Source organism: Anolis sagrei, chromosome 3, assembly GCF_037176765.1.
Source record: "Anolis sagrei isolate rAnoSag1 chromosome 3, rAnoSag1.mat, whole genome shotgun sequence".
Lineage (NCBI taxonomy): Eukaryota > Metazoa > Chordata > Lepidosauria > Squamata > Dactyloidae > Anolis > Anolis sagrei.
Window position 1 is genome coordinate 213,842,888 of NC_090023.1, and position 18,924 is coordinate 213,861,811.

Consider the following 18,924-nt stretch of genomic DNA (forward strand, 5'->3'; position numbering starts at 1 on the left):
ATTGTATGAATCAGATTTTTTTTATAATGTAGGCACATACCTAAAGTTTTGTTTTACGTAGTTTTGAAGATCAAATTAGGTAGGTGACATCCCCCATTCTCCATACACTGAGTAAACCGATTTCTGGTGTTTGTCATGACTCTTGCCAGCATAGCAGGTGTTATGTTGGCATTTTCTTCCTGGATGGTGGTCTTCAAATCTTGTAGGGTCCTTGGACGGTTACATAAACACGGGATTTCAAAAAAACCCATAGAAAAAAATCACAAGGGGCCAAATCTGGAGAGCGGGCCGGCCACTCCAAATCTGCCCTAATTGAGATGAGGCACACTGGGAAGTGTTCCCTCAAAACAGCCATCGATGCTCTTGAGGTGTGTGCAGTTGCACCATCGTATTGGAACCAAATGTCCCCTAAGTCCAACCCATCTAGCTGTGGGAAAAAATTCCCGTAACATGTTTACATACCGGTCCGAATTCACTGTTGCTGCGACTTCATTTTCCTCAAAGAACCAGGGACCAATAACTCCAGCTGAGGAAACTGCACACCACACTGTGATTTTAGGTGAATGCAAAGGCTTTTGATGCAATTCTCAAGGATTGTTGTCAGCCCAGTAGCGCATGTTTTGTTTGTTGACGGATCCACACAAATGAAAATGGGCTTTATCACTTAAAAAAAAATAGCGTCATCAGGAATGACTTCGAGAAGAACTTCACACACATTCCTTCGTGAATTGAAGTCACATTCAGAAAGTTCCTACACAATCGTCATCTTGTAAGGATGGAAATGAAGATCATCATGAAGAATTCTCCTCACAGAACGATCGGAAAGTCCAAGGGCAGACGCATGTTTGCACGCAGAATGCCGTGGTGATCACAACATTGGAGCTCTCACTGCCTCAATCTTCTCAGGTGATCTAATGGGCCGAGGGACTCTAGTTCTTCATTTTGTTGCACTTGCAGTTTGTCTGAATGTAGAGAACCATGTCACAATTGATTTCTGGTCTGGGACAGGGGCCAATGGGGCTAAATTAAAATGATTCCGAAAGGTGCACTAGGTTGCGATCACAGAACATCCACTCGAAAAGTAGGCCTCAATGGCAAAAGCACGCTCCTCACTGTTCCAATGCATGATGGTGACTGAACTGTGTCAGGACAAAACTTTATACTCCTGCCTCTTGAATGAGACCACAGCTAACTGAATGCCGCACATTTTTAAAAAGGAAGTTAAGCTACCGCACCCTGTACTTGGTCACTGTCATGTGCCTCAAAAACAGCTAATGGATGGATAGGAGGAAAAGTGTGCACACTTGTTTTAATAATTTGGGGTCTGTGTTCAGATTCAGAAATCACCTATCTGTTGCTAGAATGAAATCCTCAAGGGAATACAAGCATAGGCAGGTAAAGGTTTTCTCCTGACATTAAGTCCAGAATGATGCTCATCTCCATTTCTAAGATGAAGAGCCTGCAATGTCTATAGACACCTCCAATGTCATGTGGCCAGCATGACTGCATGGAGCACCATTACCTTCCTGCTGTATTGGTACCTATTGATCTATTCACATTTGCATGTTTTTGAACTGCTGGGTTGGCAGAAGCTGGAGCTAAAAATGGGAGCTCATGCCACTCCCCGAATTTGAACCTTGACCTTTCAATCAGCTAGTTCAGCTCAGCAGTTTAACCCACTTCACCACTGGTGGTCCATAGTACAAGCATTGTTAGGTTTTAATCTGATCTGGAGGGAAAACCTGATCTCCGCAACTCAATCTGATGTTCCAAAGGCCAAATTAAGCATTTGTTTGATGGACAGCTTCTTGCAATTCTTCCTGAGCAAATTACAAGCTTAGAGCAGGAAGATCCCCACTGGGAACCAGGTCATGAGGAGAGGAGATCTAGTAGGAATTTTCTCATTTCTTATGAGGACCTAATATACCGCATCAATTCAGATTCCCACAAAGCAGCTTAGCAGGATAGACATTCACTCACCTTGAGCCTGACTTGCTCATAGATGACAATTGGCCTGTTGCTGAAGGTGATGGCATTGCAGAAGGAAGCCTGGCGCTTGACTGCCTTCTGTGTGGTGTCCATGATGATCTGCGACCCTTTGGTGTGGGGGTGGAAAAGCAATGGGCTGATTGAGAGGGCTCCACACTGTGGGATGGGCAGGCAGTGTTTCTGTTTGTGGTGGCATCGGTGGGAAGAAGCAGGAAATGGACCGCCTATGGAGTCTGGACAGAAAAAGGGGAAGAGAACATTTATTTTTGAAATGTCAATGAAAACAATGAAGCTTATCATTATTAAACCATTTACAGCTCATTAACTGAAGACTACCAGAGTAACCTTTAAAAAATAAACTCAGCCTAAGTTACCATATATAGATTACTTAAGAGGACAACTCTGTAAACACATATAAACATTGGGGCCAGATGCAGAATGACACTGTCCTTGTTGAAGAACTGAATAAATGAGACAAAAGTGTGCAAAGGCCCATAGTGGGAAATGGACTATGAAGAAAGATTGCGCTGCAAAACTCAACAGGAGTGTAAGTTGTAAGATTTTGGGAGCCACTAAAAACTATAAATCAAAGTGCAGCTTTTGCATGGCTCCTTTGTTGTGTGCCTTCAATGCATAAGAGAATGTAATGTTCCAATGCATATGTAAGGAAAGTACAGTGTGTGTGTGTGCCTCATTTTCACCAACAACAGGGTGTCTGCCTTCAATTGCTGGTAGAGATTATTTGGCAGTTATACAACAGTAGAGTCCCTATACCAGTGGTTCTCACCAGTGGTCCCCATTAACTAAAATATGGTCCGTGTCCTCACTGTTACTACACTGTTGCAACAAGAGTGACCGGTCTCGCAAAACTCTCTTATAGTGCCAAGGCTTATTAAATATGGTTTTCTGTGGGTGAACAGACAGCCACTACTGGATGGCATATGTTCTTCATCAGAAACTAGAGCTGATGTAGTCTATCCAATGCAATTTCCTGAATCAGCACACCAAATAACCAAACTGAATTGAAAGTTGACCAAAAACTAACTTGTGATCCTTTTGATACTAATGTTGGAGATTGGTCTTTGGCCAAAGTGGTCCCTGGTCAAAAAAGGTTGGGAACCACTGCCCTAAACAAATTAAGTAGAGGCATAATCCATGATGCCATTATCTACAAATGCATACATCAACCTTTGCAGAACACACTATGCTCTTTATTACCCAACACCATTATAGCACAATATTCCACTTTAAGTCTCATGGCAACACTTTGTGGAATTCTGGGATTTGTACAAGAGTTCTCTGGCTAAGATTTCCAAATGTACCTTCCTAAAATGTGAATCTCAGTATTCCATAAGATTGGTCGCCATGGCAGTTGAAGTGGAATAACTGCACTACAACAGTGTATGATAACAATGTTTATTAAATAATCCCTCTCATAGATGTACTTGATCAACACAAGTGCTGAATTTTTTCTTGTATATTCTGCATCATATAATGTTGATTTTATAATCTATATGCTAGATTATAAGATGTTCAACCTTTGGTCACATCAGATCACACCATATTGTACTGTTCCTTCCCATTGAGACAAAGCTGACAGGCACACAATAATGGGGAGACCAATGATCTGTTCAGCTTGTATTGGAGACACAAGAGACCCCCCACAATGCAGCTCAAAAATAAAATTGGAATGAACAATTCTGCTTCCTGCAGAATTCTGGGGCTTGTAGTTTAGGGAGGGGCGTTTAAACTGCTCAGCCATACAGGTCCTGGGCTTCACTAAACTACAAACCCCAGAATGCTGCAGGAGGCAGAAACCAGAGGAAAGTAGATCCATGCTATGGTATGATTTTACTCATTAGAATGAACTTTCCAGAAGGTTTTGGTATCCTAGTTCCTTGCATAAATTTAACTATCCTAGTTAAGTGCTGCAAAATACTTTCTTCCAGTCTGGTAGCAATCCCTAGAACAAAGTTCCTAAAACCTTTTGATACTTTAAACAGCTGTTGTTTCTTAAAATGGAGAACTTTGATATTAGTGGGGCGTTGGTATCCTCTATAGTTTGGTTCCAGCCCTGAATTTATACCAGAATCCATGGACACTCAAGTCCATATATAATGGTATAGCAAAATGGGGTGTCTTTTATAAAATAGCAAAATCAAGGTTTGATTTTTGGGTTGTTTTGAATATTTTTGAACTGTGGATGGTGCATTCTATGTTCAGATACAGAAGGTAGACTCTATCTCCTGTCAAGTGTCTGAATTAGGTTGCCTCAATTCGTAAAATGGAAGTCTGGAAGATATTTGCATAGTACAGGTGGGCATTTCCTTTCATTTACAGTAGAAACCACTGAATTATTCAATTGCAAGTATAACCTCAATTTCAGTTACAATAAAAAGGATATCCTAGCAATTTAATATCAGGATCCCCTTTCTCTTAATAGGCATGCATCGCATGCCAAGCAGCTTTTCCCAGAAAAAAAAGTATTAGAGAAGGAAGAAGGGAATTTGCTCTCAAATTCAAAGTACAAAATGAATGTTTACATGTGCTTGCTGCTGACTTCTCAGTAACAGGCTGCTATGCAAAGCGATATTTTTATTATCAAAGCTAGTTCACCATTTGGATGCAAAGTAGATTGTGGAAAATGGAAATACTCTCAATAAAGCTTGGTAATGTGCACAAAAAAGGGGGAATGCAGAGTCAATCTTGAATTAATGGATGGTGGGTGGAATCTAACATTCAACAGCCTCCTGCATTCTATATGCAATAACAGCCTTCCACATGTTGTTGTACTGCAACTCCTAGAATCCCTCACCATTGCCAAAGCCAGATAGAGCTGATGGAAGTTGCAGTCTGGTAACATCTGAGGGGATTTGTCTACTCCTACTTTGTGGTATTTCTGAAACTTTGGGAAAAGTTTCAACTTCAAGGCAAAATCTTCAATAGAGTACACTGATACTATGTACTATATACACAAATACAGTACATGTACTGATATCATGTACTGCGATAACACATTGGGGGAGTAACAGCCATAGCAGTTCATCCATCTCCTTTCTGACTGACTGAAGATTTCAGTCTTCAGTGCTGGATACTAATCCCAGATGTATTCACATTCCCAGGTCTATCCACACATCATTCTAAATATAGTAAAAACAAAAATACAGACATTCAGCTTTGTACAAGGATTCTGTACAAATGCTTTCAGAAAAAGTATTTTTCCTGTGTCAGGAGCAACTTGAGAAACTGCAAGTCACTTCTGGTGTGAGAGAATTGGCTGTCTACAAGGACGTTGCCCAGGGGATGCTCAGATCTTTGATGTTTTACCATCCTTGTGGGAGGCTTCCGCATGGGGAGCTGGAGGTGACAGAGGGAGTTGAACCCACTCTCCCCAGATTCAAACTGCTTATCTGTCATTCAGCAGTCCTTCTGGCACAAGGGTTTAACCCATTGTGCCATGGGGGCGCTTTTAAAAAACATAAATGTCAATGAGAGCAAGTTTAGGTGAGAGAGGACAGGACTTCAAAAAGCATGATGGGCTCCCTCAATTTTTGGATTGTAGTATCCATCATTCACAGCCAATACAACCAGTCTGGATAGGAATAACGGGTTTGTAGTTAAACACATTTGAAGGATGTCAGGTTGGGAGTGCCTGCCTTAAAGCAAAATTAACCAAAAGAAAGTAAGAAGGATTAAGCCCCCCCCCCCCCCCCCCCCGCTCCCTCTGCCTTCACTTCCACAAATTGATGCAGTTCTCCTTGAGCCAGCTTTTGGTTATAAATACAGGTCAATTGTTAAGAAACAGACACTGACTGCAAAACTAGCTTTTTTGAAGCACATGGCCCTGAGGTGACAGCACAGTCTCTGTTGCGCCGAAGATTTAAGAGCATCGGGAACGACAGAAGTGTAGCAGTGAGATGAAGTGCAGTCTTCCCTGAGGCACAGGGTCAGGCTGAATGAGTCATTTAGCTTTTCTCTGATCTGTGGCTTATGAAGACACGCTGCAGTTCTGTCATTAATGGCATTATGCATAACACTTTTCTGTTGTTTCTTCATATTAGGATGAGTCTGAAATCTGACTGAGATGATTAAGAAAGCAGGCAGGAAAGTCCTTCCAGGCAGCTACCATACTTTCGCAATAACTGTTTTCTGTAGGCAATTGTGTGGCCAGCGCTACCATTGAGCAAGGTGAAAGTGGTGCCTTAGGGCAGCTTGTTTTGGGTACTATGAGAGAGCCACACATTTTTCAGTGCAATTTACAGCCTTGTTTACTAAACTAAATGCTGTGGATTTGGGGCACTGAACTTTTATTCAAGGGCAGGGGGTTAGTTGCTCTACTTTATGCAGCAAAATGTCCTTTACCCATCCCTATAGAGTTGCATTTTTAAATATGGCCCCTCAAAATGTATTTATAAGTTAGTCACCTTTTTTAAAAAAATCCATATGAGACTGCAATGACCATCTGACAGTGGTTCTCAACCTTTGGTCTTCAACTCCCAGAAATCTCAGCCATTTACCAGCTGTTAGGAATTGTGGGAGTTGAAGTCCAAAACACCTGGAGGACCAAAGTTTGGGAACCACTGATAAGTCCAACCCCCACCACACAAGAAAACGCAGCTAAACCTCTGTTTGAAGACCTGTAAAGATGGAGAATCCATCACCTTCTTGGGTTGAGTCTTCCACTATGAACAATTCTTACAGTCATGGAGTTATTCACAATATGTCAGTGGAATCTCTTTTCTTGTACAGTAATTTTGAAGCACGTGGCTAGTGTTATAATCTCTGGAGCAGCAGAAAACAAACTTACTTCTACGTGATGTCGCTTCACATACTTAGATATGGCCACCATATCACCTTTCAGTCCTCTTATCTCCAAGCTAAACATACATAGCTCCCTAAGCTGTTCCTTACAAAGCTTCATTTTCAAAAAATTTGCCATCTTGGTCACCATCCTATGAACATATAGTCTCATTTGTTAGAGTAGTATCTTTCTTGACCTGGTGCTCAGAACTGGGCATGGTATTCCAAGTGAGGTCTGGCCATAGCAGAGTAGAAAACGTTTTGCAAGCACCCCATCTCTATAAATCAGAAAGACTACCAACAACCTTTCTCAAGATAGGCATTCAGAGACACATTCAGCTATTGTGCTAAATTCAGATTCAGTTCACCCAAAGGTTCGATGTGCTTTAACCATATTTTGTTTTAGATAAAGTTGAAAAATGCCTTAATAGAAGCCTTTTCTCTTTACAGACTAGCTGGACATCTGTTTTACTATCTCAATCTATATTAATTTCTATAGTGTACTTTGCAATTTGTATATTGTATGTTAATAGCACTAATTTCTAATATTTCTAAATTGTATGTTATATTATACCAGGCCCCCTTGGTGGCGCAGCAGTTCAAACCACTGAGGTGCTGAACTTGCTGACCAAAAGGTTGGCAGCTCAAATCCAGGGAGCTCCCACTGTTAGTTAGGCCCAGCATCTGCCAACCTAGCAGTTCGAAAACATGCATATGTGAGTAGATCAATAGGTACCGCTTCTGCAGGAAGATACCAGTGCTTCATGCAGTCATGCTGGGCACATGACCTAGGAGGTGTCTTCGGACAATGGCTTAGAAATGGAGATGAGCACCACCCTCCAGAGTTGGACACGACTAGACTTAATGTCAGGGAAAACCTTTATCTTTACCTATGTTATATTATATGTTTCATTATCTTTGTATGAAATGTTGGGGCCTCGTTGCTTTCACAAATACATATATGCACATTACGTGTGCTCAAAGGTGCAGTAATGATGCAATAACTAAGACCTCTTGTAGAAACGTACTGTACTATAATAGGTTTGCCACTATGAGAAAATGACTTTTCCAAATCAAAAGCAAAGGTGGGCATTTGAATGTCTCTGCAAAAATAGATTACAGTACATTTAAAAAAATTATTGCAGTATTTTTGAGAACCCCACACATGTTTTTCCAAGGATATAATGTTCTTTTTAAAACATGGTAGCAGACTAATCAAAACAGCTTGAAGCTTTCTATGCAGACTCCAACAAACAGCTCCACATATGTCTGTGGTGGCAGAACAGATTTCGTAGCCCAGGGGAGCTGAGCTGTTCTGTAAGGACAGAGAAGAAAACTACATATTCACTGTGATAAGCTGGCACTGCCAGACAAAAGTGACTCTACATGTTCAGTAAGGATACTTTAGGTGACTTGAAGGAGCAAGAAGAAAATAGCTCAGCGAAATGATCAGAGTGAGTTCATTTTTTTTAAAAAAAAAAGCTGGTATTTACATTGTTTCATTGCTTACAATTCAGAAACCAACTTAAAATATTGAAGTGCATCTATTGTTGAAGGCTTCTATGTTCTAGTTTTAATGTGGTGTTTGTCTTAGGGCTAATGTTGAAGGAATATTATTGCAATGCCTGAAGCCAATTTCCAAATGCAATTCATTTCCAGCTGAAAATTAGAATATATTATATGTCCCAAGGGCTTCATGTAACTATCAGAATAGAGACAGAGATTGCAGCTGCAGGGAACATTTTGCAGCAAAGGAAATGGGGTGGAAATTACAACAATGGACAGGTAAATCAAGAATACTAATTAGACTGTGACCCTTACAGTGTTTTCCTGCCAAACTCTGTATAACATCCCAGTATGGGTCTGTGCACTATGTGCCAAAATAATTTCCAGAATTTTTGCCATCTTGGTCACCCTTCTCAGAATAAATTGACTTCTGCTTATCATAAAGGATTCTAGATGGAAATTCTCATTCAAAAGGATATATAAACACAAAAGGGTAAGTAAACACATTATAACGGCTCCTGCCCAATACCTTTTTGTCAACCCAAGCATGAAGTGGATGCATCCACATTTGGTCCAATGGAGGCACTTTTTTGAAATATAATTTGTCATTGTACAGAATTTTAGTCATGAGGAAAGGAGAAGGAGGGACAGCATTTATGCATTTATAAAACCTGTCCTGTTCAGAGTGTGTACTATTCAATTTTCACTCCTTGCTGCCAGATAGCCATTTGATTATCATGGTACAAATGAAACAAAAGTATTTTGCTCCTGGAAACATTTAGGTAAGGAAATGATAAGATTAAAATGTAATTTACCACTAAGCTTTCCTTTGTAGGGGATTTATTTTTAAGAGAAAGTAATAATGCTCTCAGTGATGGAGGTGCAAGACTTCCAAGTTCAATACCTGCAATTGAGTAGAACAGATGATGTAGAACATTTTAGTAGCCTTGGTTCGTGGATCTGGATTTGAATATTGATTGGGTGGAGTTTTAATGCTAATGTTTTATACTTTTATGTCTATTTACTTTGTTTTTAACTGGACAAATGCTTCCTTTGATTATGTTCTTATTCTAATGGTGTTGTTTTTAGATGGGTTGTTTGTGTATTGACTTATGGACATTTGGTCCTATGTAAGCCGGCCCGAGTTCCTTCAAGGAGATGGTGGCGGGGTATAAGAATAAGGTTATTATTATTATTATTATTATTATTATTATTATTATTAGTTTACTGACACAAAAACACAGTATGTCGCAGCAAACAAGATCTATATGCTAGATTTCGTATCACAAGCGTCTAGGACTGTGTGATGTATTTTCGAATGATGCGTGCAGAGCCGTTCAGCAGTGGAACTCTCTGCCCCAGAGTGTGGTGGAGGCTCCTTCTTTGGAAGCTCTGAAACAGAGGCTGGATAGCCATCTGTCAGGGGTGATTGGAATGCAATATTCCTGCTTCTTGGCAGGAGGTTGGACTGGATGGCCCATGAGGTCTCTTCCAACTCTTTGATTCTATGATTCTATGATTCTATGATTCTATGATTCTATGATCCAAGTAAGGTGGCCTCTTGCAGTTGACAGATTGTGATTTTGTCAATGTTTACGGTTTCCAAATGCCACCGAGATCTTTTGGCATGGCACCCAGTGTGCTGATGACCACTGGGACCACCAGTACTGGTCTATGCCAGAGCCTTTGCAATTATTATTTATTATTATTATTATTATTATTATTATTATTAAACTTTTCCACTCATGACGCCTTTTGGCCTGATACATTTTTACATGACCCCAGGTATATAAAATAGGTATAAAATCAAACATTTACTGAAATAAAAACAGCATTTGTAAGGCTTGCTAAACAGGCTGACTTTCCTTTTTCTGTAGTACACTTTAACCATCTTTCGCAGAGCTCACGACAGAACAAATTCATGTAAATGTCTAAAACAGCCACTAGGTTGATGTTCAGAAAACTTTTACTATTGCCAATTTTTTTCGGGCCCCTAATATCATCATCATCATCATCATCATCATCATCATCATTATACATTTTATTATGACCCCAGGTATTATTATTATTATTATTATTATTATTATTATTACTATACAATTTATATTATCCTAGGTATATAAAATAGGTATAAAAATCAAACATTTACTTAAGCCAAATCAGCATTTGTAAGGCTTGCTAAACAGGCTGACTTTCCTTTTTCTGAAGTACACCTTAACCATCTTTTGCAGAGTCCACGACAGAACAGATTCATGTAAATGTCTAAAACAGCCACTAGGTGATGTTCAGAAAACTTTTTATTATTGCCAACATTTTGGGACCCCAACATTATTATTATTATTATTATTATTATTATTATTATTATTACTATATTTATATCCCACCTTTCTCTACCCTAGAGGGGACTCAAGGTGGCTTACAGATGAGCTAAGAGAACCACATTTGGGGTTGGGACCCACAGTTTAAGAAGCCCTGATGTAGAAGATCGGTGCTTGACACCCTGCATAATTACCAAACAATACTGGACTAGATAAGTAACTGCCAGATCTAGTATACAACAGGCTCTTTCCCCCCTACAACATGAACTGTCTTTTTTCCAACCAAATCCGTACATTCCCTTAAGCTTTTAATTGAAAATTTCCTGTAATTGCAGGCAGATAGCCATCTAAAACCATAACCAAGTTCCTGAGGCTTCTGGGGATCTGCTAAAAGCCCATTATGTGTTATGTGTTTTACCCCAAGTCCTAAAATTGGTTCATGGTTTTAATTGGGTTTAATTGGTTCATGGTCCTTCCCCACCAACCCCACTTGACCTTGGTTCAGTCACTATAAAGAGATATAGAATATGCCTGCATTGTACATGTGTACAATGTTAAAACACACAAATAGAATTTACCATTAAACACAGTGGTCTTCTGATCACACAAATGAAGTCTTCAGAAAGGACAACAAACTTTTTTTAGAAAAAATATTTACAGTTTTGTTCATTCACCAAGCACTTTAGAAATTAAATATGTACTGGCATAGCATATAAGCCACCTCTTATAGACAAAAGACAAATGTCCCTGAAAAAGCAACAAATGATCAGTTGGAGAACAGCATGAAGAAGACTGTCCATGATGTATTGCATTTTATTTCTCCCTGGAGACATTGTCCGGCATCATCCATTTCCTGACCTCTCTGGGGAGACCATTTTTATGCCCCCCAAACAATTACTTTGAATATGTGTCACATCCAATCTCCAATGACACATCATCCTTTTAAACTATTGCCATACATCCCCAAGTTATGTCACTACACAGACAAATGTCAACAAATACTTGTTCGCTTTCCAGAAAGCCAGACTAAAATGAATGTGTAGTCTGATCCACTAGAGCTTTTTTTTGTTTCTATATAAAAATAAAAGTACTTTCCTTTATGGTTTTAATGATCGAGCCTCATTATATTCTGCTCTGTATTACCATTAAGAGACCATTTACACTGCAGAATTATGGCAGTTTGAAACCACTTTAGTTGTCATGACTCCATTCTATAGACTCCCAGGATCCAGAGCTCTCTGACAGAAGAGTAAATATCAAGGGGCCATGACAGTTAAAGTAGTGTCAAAGTGCTATAATTCTGCAGTGTGGTTGCAGTTCTAAGGGCTTGACCACATGTGCCAAAAATCCCAGGATTCACAGTGAATGAGTCACTGGCTGTCTCTATGACACACAGTAGGTTTCTTTTTTTAACTTTAAACTCACTTTGCTCCATTTCTGCCAAAGTCAGGAGATAAGCCAAAGTTTTCTGGAAACTCCAGAGTATCCCAGGACTTCAGGATAGTCTTGACAGTGGGATGAGGTTCAATTCAGCCTGATCTGACATCCACATGAACACTGTTGCTGTCAGCCTTTCTCTGTGCCGATCAGTACAGGGGAAAGGAATTGCTTACCTTCCTCCTTGTCGGCCATGAGACACCCACAATGACCAGGAGTTTGGAAGTAGGTCTGTGACCGTTTAGGGGTGTTGGCAACATGTGACAGTCCAGCAGAGTGGATATAGTTCCAGGTGGTCTGGACAACAGTTCCAGATTCAATGTGTAAGTGCTTAATGTGGGGCTTCTCCAAGGTTGATTTACACCAGGAAAGGCATTCCTTCTTCCATTGCATATACAGCAGTGGTTCTCAACCTGTGGGTCCCCAGGTATTTTGGCCTACAACTTCCAGAAATCCCATCCAGTTTACCAGCTGTTAGGATTTCTGGGAGTTGAAGGCTAAAATATCTAGGGACCCACAGGTTGAGAATCACTGACAAACAGAATTGTATTGCCTGTTGAATGCTGACAATGGGATAGAATCTACTAGTCATGTGCATTCGGGACTTACCTTAATCCATTTTGTGTCCTAGCTTTCGGGGGGGGGGGGGGGATCCGTTTTCACCTGAGCCTCCTGAAATCAGGAGTCAGATATTTGTTTTTTGTTTTCAGGGCCGAAAGATCTGTTTTCTTTTGGCCCATTATTGGAGAGGGACTTCACCCATAGGCCCAAAGCTCCCGGGCCACTGGGTACAGGTTTTGGGACTACTCACCCTGGCCTCGCAAGGCCTGCAGCTGAGAGCCCAATAAGGTCCGCTCCTTACTCGGCACTCGGCTGCAGGCTCTGCTAGGCCCCAGGCAATCAATCCGAAAAGCAGGCTTGGAGCCGATACCCACTTGCACCTGCCTTTCATATCGATTGCATTTTCGTTTCAGAAGGGGCCTTTCCATTTCGTGCCATCCAAATGGACGGAACAAAACAGAAACACTAATCAAACAAATGGGACAAATTTTGGGCCCATGATTACCAAAAAAACATGACGGGAGAAACATGGTTTTGGTGACATGGCACAGACTATGGAGTAAACTGAGCAGTGTCCAACAAAGGGAGAGGGAATACCCAATGTAGTGCTGTTTTGCTACTCGCCGCCTGAAGCAGTTGCCTCACTCATTCTAACAGTAAAGCCTGCCCACATTTTTGCTTTGTTTCAGGAAGCAACAACAGGAAGGGCGCTGGAAGAAGCCAGAAGAAATATTGTATAGAAATCAATATAAAATGGAAGGCATAATCCATATATGATATGGACCTCCATTTTATGTTTTTCAGTATGGCATCATTTAACAGAAACATACTAACAGCTCTCATTAATATTGTGTGTTCACTAAATATAATTAGGAGTTCACACTTCGAAACACTAAAAGGAGATTCCATCTGTATTTTATGGCCTTGCTTTATTTCCATAGTCTACAAATCAATGTAGAAGTTGTTTGCTTCCCTTCAGAGGGCCTCAGACAGAGTCCACTCCTTTTGTTAAAAAAATTCTTGTGGCTAAATATAAACCAGCAGTTAATCTTTTGGAAGAAAGAAAGAAGAAATACTAGTCATAGTATTTGGGGATCTAGTTCTGGAATATTTGTAAAACTGCCAGCATTCTCTTCCAGTTTAAATACATTTTAATGGAAAACCTATCCTGGGCACATTTTCCATGCACAATGCAGTAACTTGGAAGTCATCCTATTAAATTCCAGCAAATGTATGAGACAGAATTAGGTTCAGAAAAGTTTAAAGCTAAACTCTTCACACATTTAAAAAACTGGAAGAAGGAGAGACAACCAGAACAAAGAGAATAAATGAACATTCCAAAGCCATGTTCAGAATTAAACAGTAGTTAACATGCAGTAAAAGAAAAAGACACAATGCAATAGAAAGGGATTTAAAGGCTCACTGTGAATAATGGCTGCAACTGTGGTAGTATGTGCCACAGACAAACCATTGGTTTATAAATCTGGAATCCTATGTAGTTTATTTTATGTCATTTATGAGGTCAGCACTTTGGTCTGTAAACCCTTGTTTTATTCCAGGACTGAAGCCTAATTATCTTCCCCAATCAACAGAAACTAATGACAAGGTTTTTCCCTATATTCCCTTGAAAGGGACTTTTTCACCCAAGAACAGAAAGTGAATCATAAAAGGCTTTGTGGTTGTCAGTTGCATTTGCCCATGGCTCAGCAATGAACATCCAGAAGCAAAGTACTGTTTATTTCCACTTAGAATTGAATCAAGAACCCAGAAAAAAACACAGAATTTTGATTATCAAGCCAAGAATATCCCACCCCCCGAGATTTCAGGATCAAAGCCTGAGATGAAGTGTCAGCAGTTGGTGTTGTCCTGAACAGGAGGACATTCTCACAAAGTGGACCCTCATGATGCCATTAAGCATCAACCACAGCTGCTTAGATCCTCTCATTCATTAAAAAAAACACACCATGTGTATCAAATAGTTATTTGCTTGAAAATTAAGTTCTTCAAACACAACAGTGAATAAACGTTCTCCAACTTTGAAAGTACTCTTTTTTAAAAATAACTTTTAGGAGTTGTAGCCCAGCCAAATTAACTTTTCCAAGCAAAAAGGGGGTGGGGGGTGGGAAGGACCCAAACACTGCTTTAAATAGATTTCTCCCATTAGCCCATACCCAATGTTGGCCAGGTTTTCTGTTTCTACAGAAATTTTGGAACCCACCTTAATTTCCAAATTATCATAATTATAACTATGCTACTAATGATGATCAAATGTTTTGGAGAAGAGAGACAACAATAGCAATGTTAGATTTTCTTTCTTTCTTTCTTTATTTTTGTCGTGTCAGGATCAAGTCGCTTTTGGTGTGAGAGAATTGGCCGTCTGCAAGGACATTGCCCAGGGGACGCCTGGATGATTTGATGTTTTTATCATCCTTGTGGGAGGCTTCTCTCATGTCCCCACATGAAGAGCTGGCGCTGATAGAGGGAGCTCATCTGCCTCTCCCCGGATTCGAACCTGCGACCTGTCGGTCTTCAGTCCTGCTGGCACAGGGGTTTAACCCACTGTGCCACCGGGGGCTCCTGCAATGTTAGATGAATGCACCAAAGACTCAATCTATGTATGTCTAGTAGCAAAGATTGATCACACCAACCCACTGTGCTGAAACAGTCACATTAGTGTAGATAACAGATACATACCAAGTTGAGTACCTTCATTAGCACAACTGAGCAGATTTCCCAATCCATGATCCCACAATCACTGTTCTGCACACCCTTGTAACTCCATGTTTGAAACCATGTGTACATTTTCTCATTCTCCTCCCCCCCCCCCTCTCTCTCTATATATATGTCAAAGCTGAGAAAAGTGCAGTGAAAGCAACAGAAACAATTGAGGGATTGGAGCATCTCCTACAAGAAAATTAGGGTGTACATCTGTCTTCAATAATGCCAATGTCAAATCTATTTTTCAAGGTTTTGTAAAGCCAGCATTTGATGGAGAACACAGAGCAGTGCTATCAGGTGGGAAACAAGTGACTGTCAGTCATGAAGGTTCCACTAAGAAAAATGTGTTAAAAATCAAAATTTACATATTGTTTGTGTCAAATGAAGCATAACAATCCCTATTATTTATATACATGCTGTTTTTGTATTTTGAAATCAGAATACATCTTCCTCGCTCATTCCACTGGAAGTATTTTGGTGCTTCAATCTTTTCTGTTCTGAACACTCAGGTGAAAGAAAAGTTTTACTCATTTTTGTTTTCACCCCAAGGACAACCATCATTGCAATCTCTTTTCCATGCAGAATTTTTATTTGTTCCTGACGGTGGTAATACTATGGTTACTCTAGTCCCAAATTAATTTAGATCATCTTTAATCTCTTTGCTTCTAGAACTAAACCATTTCATTACTTCTCAAATTTGTATAAGACCATCTGTCTTTTGACCCATTTTCTTTTACTCTCTTACTTTTGCCGTATTAGATTCACTTCCATGTTTACAAGGCTTTGCTTGTCCACTTTATCACATGCCTGGGTAAATGTAACCACTTTGTTTCGTCATACGGTATCACTTGAAATTAGAACTAATTCTTCATGTCTTCTTCCTACATCTATATATTATCCCATGATCTCAGGGGATTTCTTCAAACAGTTTATCTTTGCTTCTTTATTTTAATTTATTTTTAAAATATGTCCAGGAATTAAAATAACAGCAGTAATCAAGTTATTGCACATATTTTCTCTATCATACATATTTTCTCAAGGTTCTCCAGTACAATTCTATGGTCAATCTCTTGCAGAATTTGACCACAGAATCACACTGGAGGACATAGAAGTTCCCAAAGAAAACATTTTAATCAAATCTGTAAAAAATAGTTTTACCTGCCTCACATTATTATGCAATAGAAGGAAGATGGCCTTGTGTCTCCTGCTCACAGTATCATTCTGCTCTCCTTTGTCTACCATATCTCCTAACCCCTTCCTTGGTCTTTGCTCATTTGTTTTTCCATGGTTTCACAGGATCAAGGCTGCATAAGCCTTCAGTTTTGTAACAGAGATCACAAACAGAGATTAATCAAAGAAGATGAAAGGCAAAAAAAACCCCTCAACATCACCTTCATATTCCAGAGGAAAGCCCTCTCATGATTAAAGGCAAATGAGCTATAAGTAAGGAGATGCTAAAACTACATGAAGTATATCTAGAATATTCTGGTTTACTCCAGTTTAGGCTGTAAGAACAATAGCAGGAGAAGCGAGAGGTTATATTTGCTTGCTGTAACTTCAGGAGAGCTGCATAATATGCTTCTCTTTCCTGTCAAGATGCCATCTGATGTCACAATTTTGATGGAAACCAGACATTTTTTTCTAGCTGCAAAATGGATATGTACCTGACCATTCTCAGCCTATTGTACACAAACATCATTCCTACTTTTCCTGTGTAGATAAAATAGTATAAGACCTATCTCGCACACTGCAGTGCTGCACGTGCTAAGCATCCAGTGTTCCCAGACTGTTACACCTTTTGTTAGGGATGTTTCTTCCAACAAGCAATGTGAGAAGGCTAACTCAACCAGCAGATTTTGTGTGTCAAGAAAGAATAGCAAAAAGCTCTCAGAATCTCTAACCAGAATGGCTACTAGTCATATTGGCTGATGAACACTGAGTGTTGCACTCAAAAAGGTAACTTTTCAAAACTCAGGTGCCAAGGGCAGTATTTTACACATAATGTGTTGCTTTATAATAGGTTATAAATAATTTTCAAAGCAAATGGTTTAAAATACTTGAATACTAATGATAACTGGTAATTAGTTAGCCCCCCGATGGTGCAATGGGTTAAACTCTTGTGCCAGTATTCTTATTTTGACTATATTTAGGGTGGAAACATTTCATAGAACTGCAATGAAGAACCTTGAGAGGCTCACAAACACTTCTGGAAGGAATAGTCTATCAAGCATGGGAAACTGAAAATTGTATCCATGGATAAATGGATGGTACTGTATCAAAAGCCAAAGTGAGCTGCCATGAAATAACATGTTCTATGATTTTCCTTCAGATTATACATAATATACACAGGCAGAATAAATGTTTTATCCAAATAATCAGCTGATTACTTTGTATTGGAAAAGGTTTGCCATAGACATGAGATATGAGACATGAGACTTGGTTCAATACTGGGAGTTGCTTCCTGTAAACAAAGAGCAAACACAACAAAAACCCAAAGTAATCCAAACAGATGTTTTCACAGCAAACTTGCCACTGGAAAGAGGACAGTGAAAAGATGTGCCTACTGCTACATCCTTAAGGTCTCTTATCACTTCCTTCCTGTGTAGAAGGCTTTGTACCATGTAAAGTAAAGGGTGCTTCTGTGGAACACTTTGGCACAAATCTCCCTTTTCCATCATCTGCTAGGAATCTCCAGTTTCATTCAGTCTGTTTTAAAGTCAGCTAGGAGCTGATAGGAATTTTATTTCAATAGAAACAATGGGATAGGTCTTTCTTATAGGCAAAACATTAATTTAGGGATAGGTCTTGTCTATAGGCAAAACATTAATTTAGGACACACTGTTCTGTCTTCCATGTGCAGGGAATGCCCAAGGGTTTCGGCTGGCATTGGTTCCCCTTCACCTGCTATCTGAGGTGTCGGCCTTTCTTGGTCTAGCAATGAAGCCAAACTCTATACATGAATTGCTAGGAGGTAGTTTCATGATTGTTCATAGAGTCTTCATGGGATTTGACATTTTGTATGGATAGGAGCATACAAACTTTAATTACAGCTAATTATTTAAAAAGAATGTGATAATCCTTTGGAGAAAACTCATTTTTACACATACAAATTTATTATAGCTGTAGACATTTACTGTAAACTAACTCCAGCTTTTTACTTTACTTCTTGGGAGGAGAGCAATGACCAGTCTCAATAAAATAGTGAAGAGTAAAGATAGCACACTGGCAATGAAGGTCTGCATAGTTAAAGCAATGGTATTTCCCTTAGTAACCTAAGAGTGTGAGAGCTGGACCAATAAGGAAGGCTGAGCAAAGAAAGATAGATGCTTTTGAACTGTGGTGTTGGAGGAAAGTTCTGAGAGTACCTTGGACCGCGAGAAGAGCCAACCAGTCCATAATTCAGGAAACAAAGCCCGACTGCTCACTGGAGGGAAGGATATTAGAGGCAAAGATGAAGTACTTTGCCACATGAGAAGACAGGGTAGCTCGGAGAAGATAATGATGCTGGGGAAAGTGGAAGGAAAAAGGAAGAGGGGCCGGCCAAGGGCAAGAGGGATGGATGGTATCCTTGTAGTGGCTGGTTTGACCTTGAAGG

At 39.8% G+C, this 18,924-nt stretch overlaps 1 protein-coding gene across 3 annotated transcripts in view; it reads right to left on the minus strand.

Annotated features, from left to right (window-relative positions):
• The window catches only part of NEURL1 (neuralized E3 ubiquitin protein ligase 1), a 209,675-nt gene that overhangs the window by 65,249 nt on the left and 125,502 nt on the right, over positions 1–18,924 (minus strand). For all 3 annotated transcript variants that reach the window (XM_060768331.2, XM_060768332.2, XM_060768333.2), the window contains exon 2: positions 1,981–2,222. In XM_060768331.2, the coding sequence (XP_060624314.2) occupies positions 1,981–2,222 (242 nt within the window). The remainder of the gene's footprint in view (positions 1–1,980; positions 2,223–18,924) is intronic.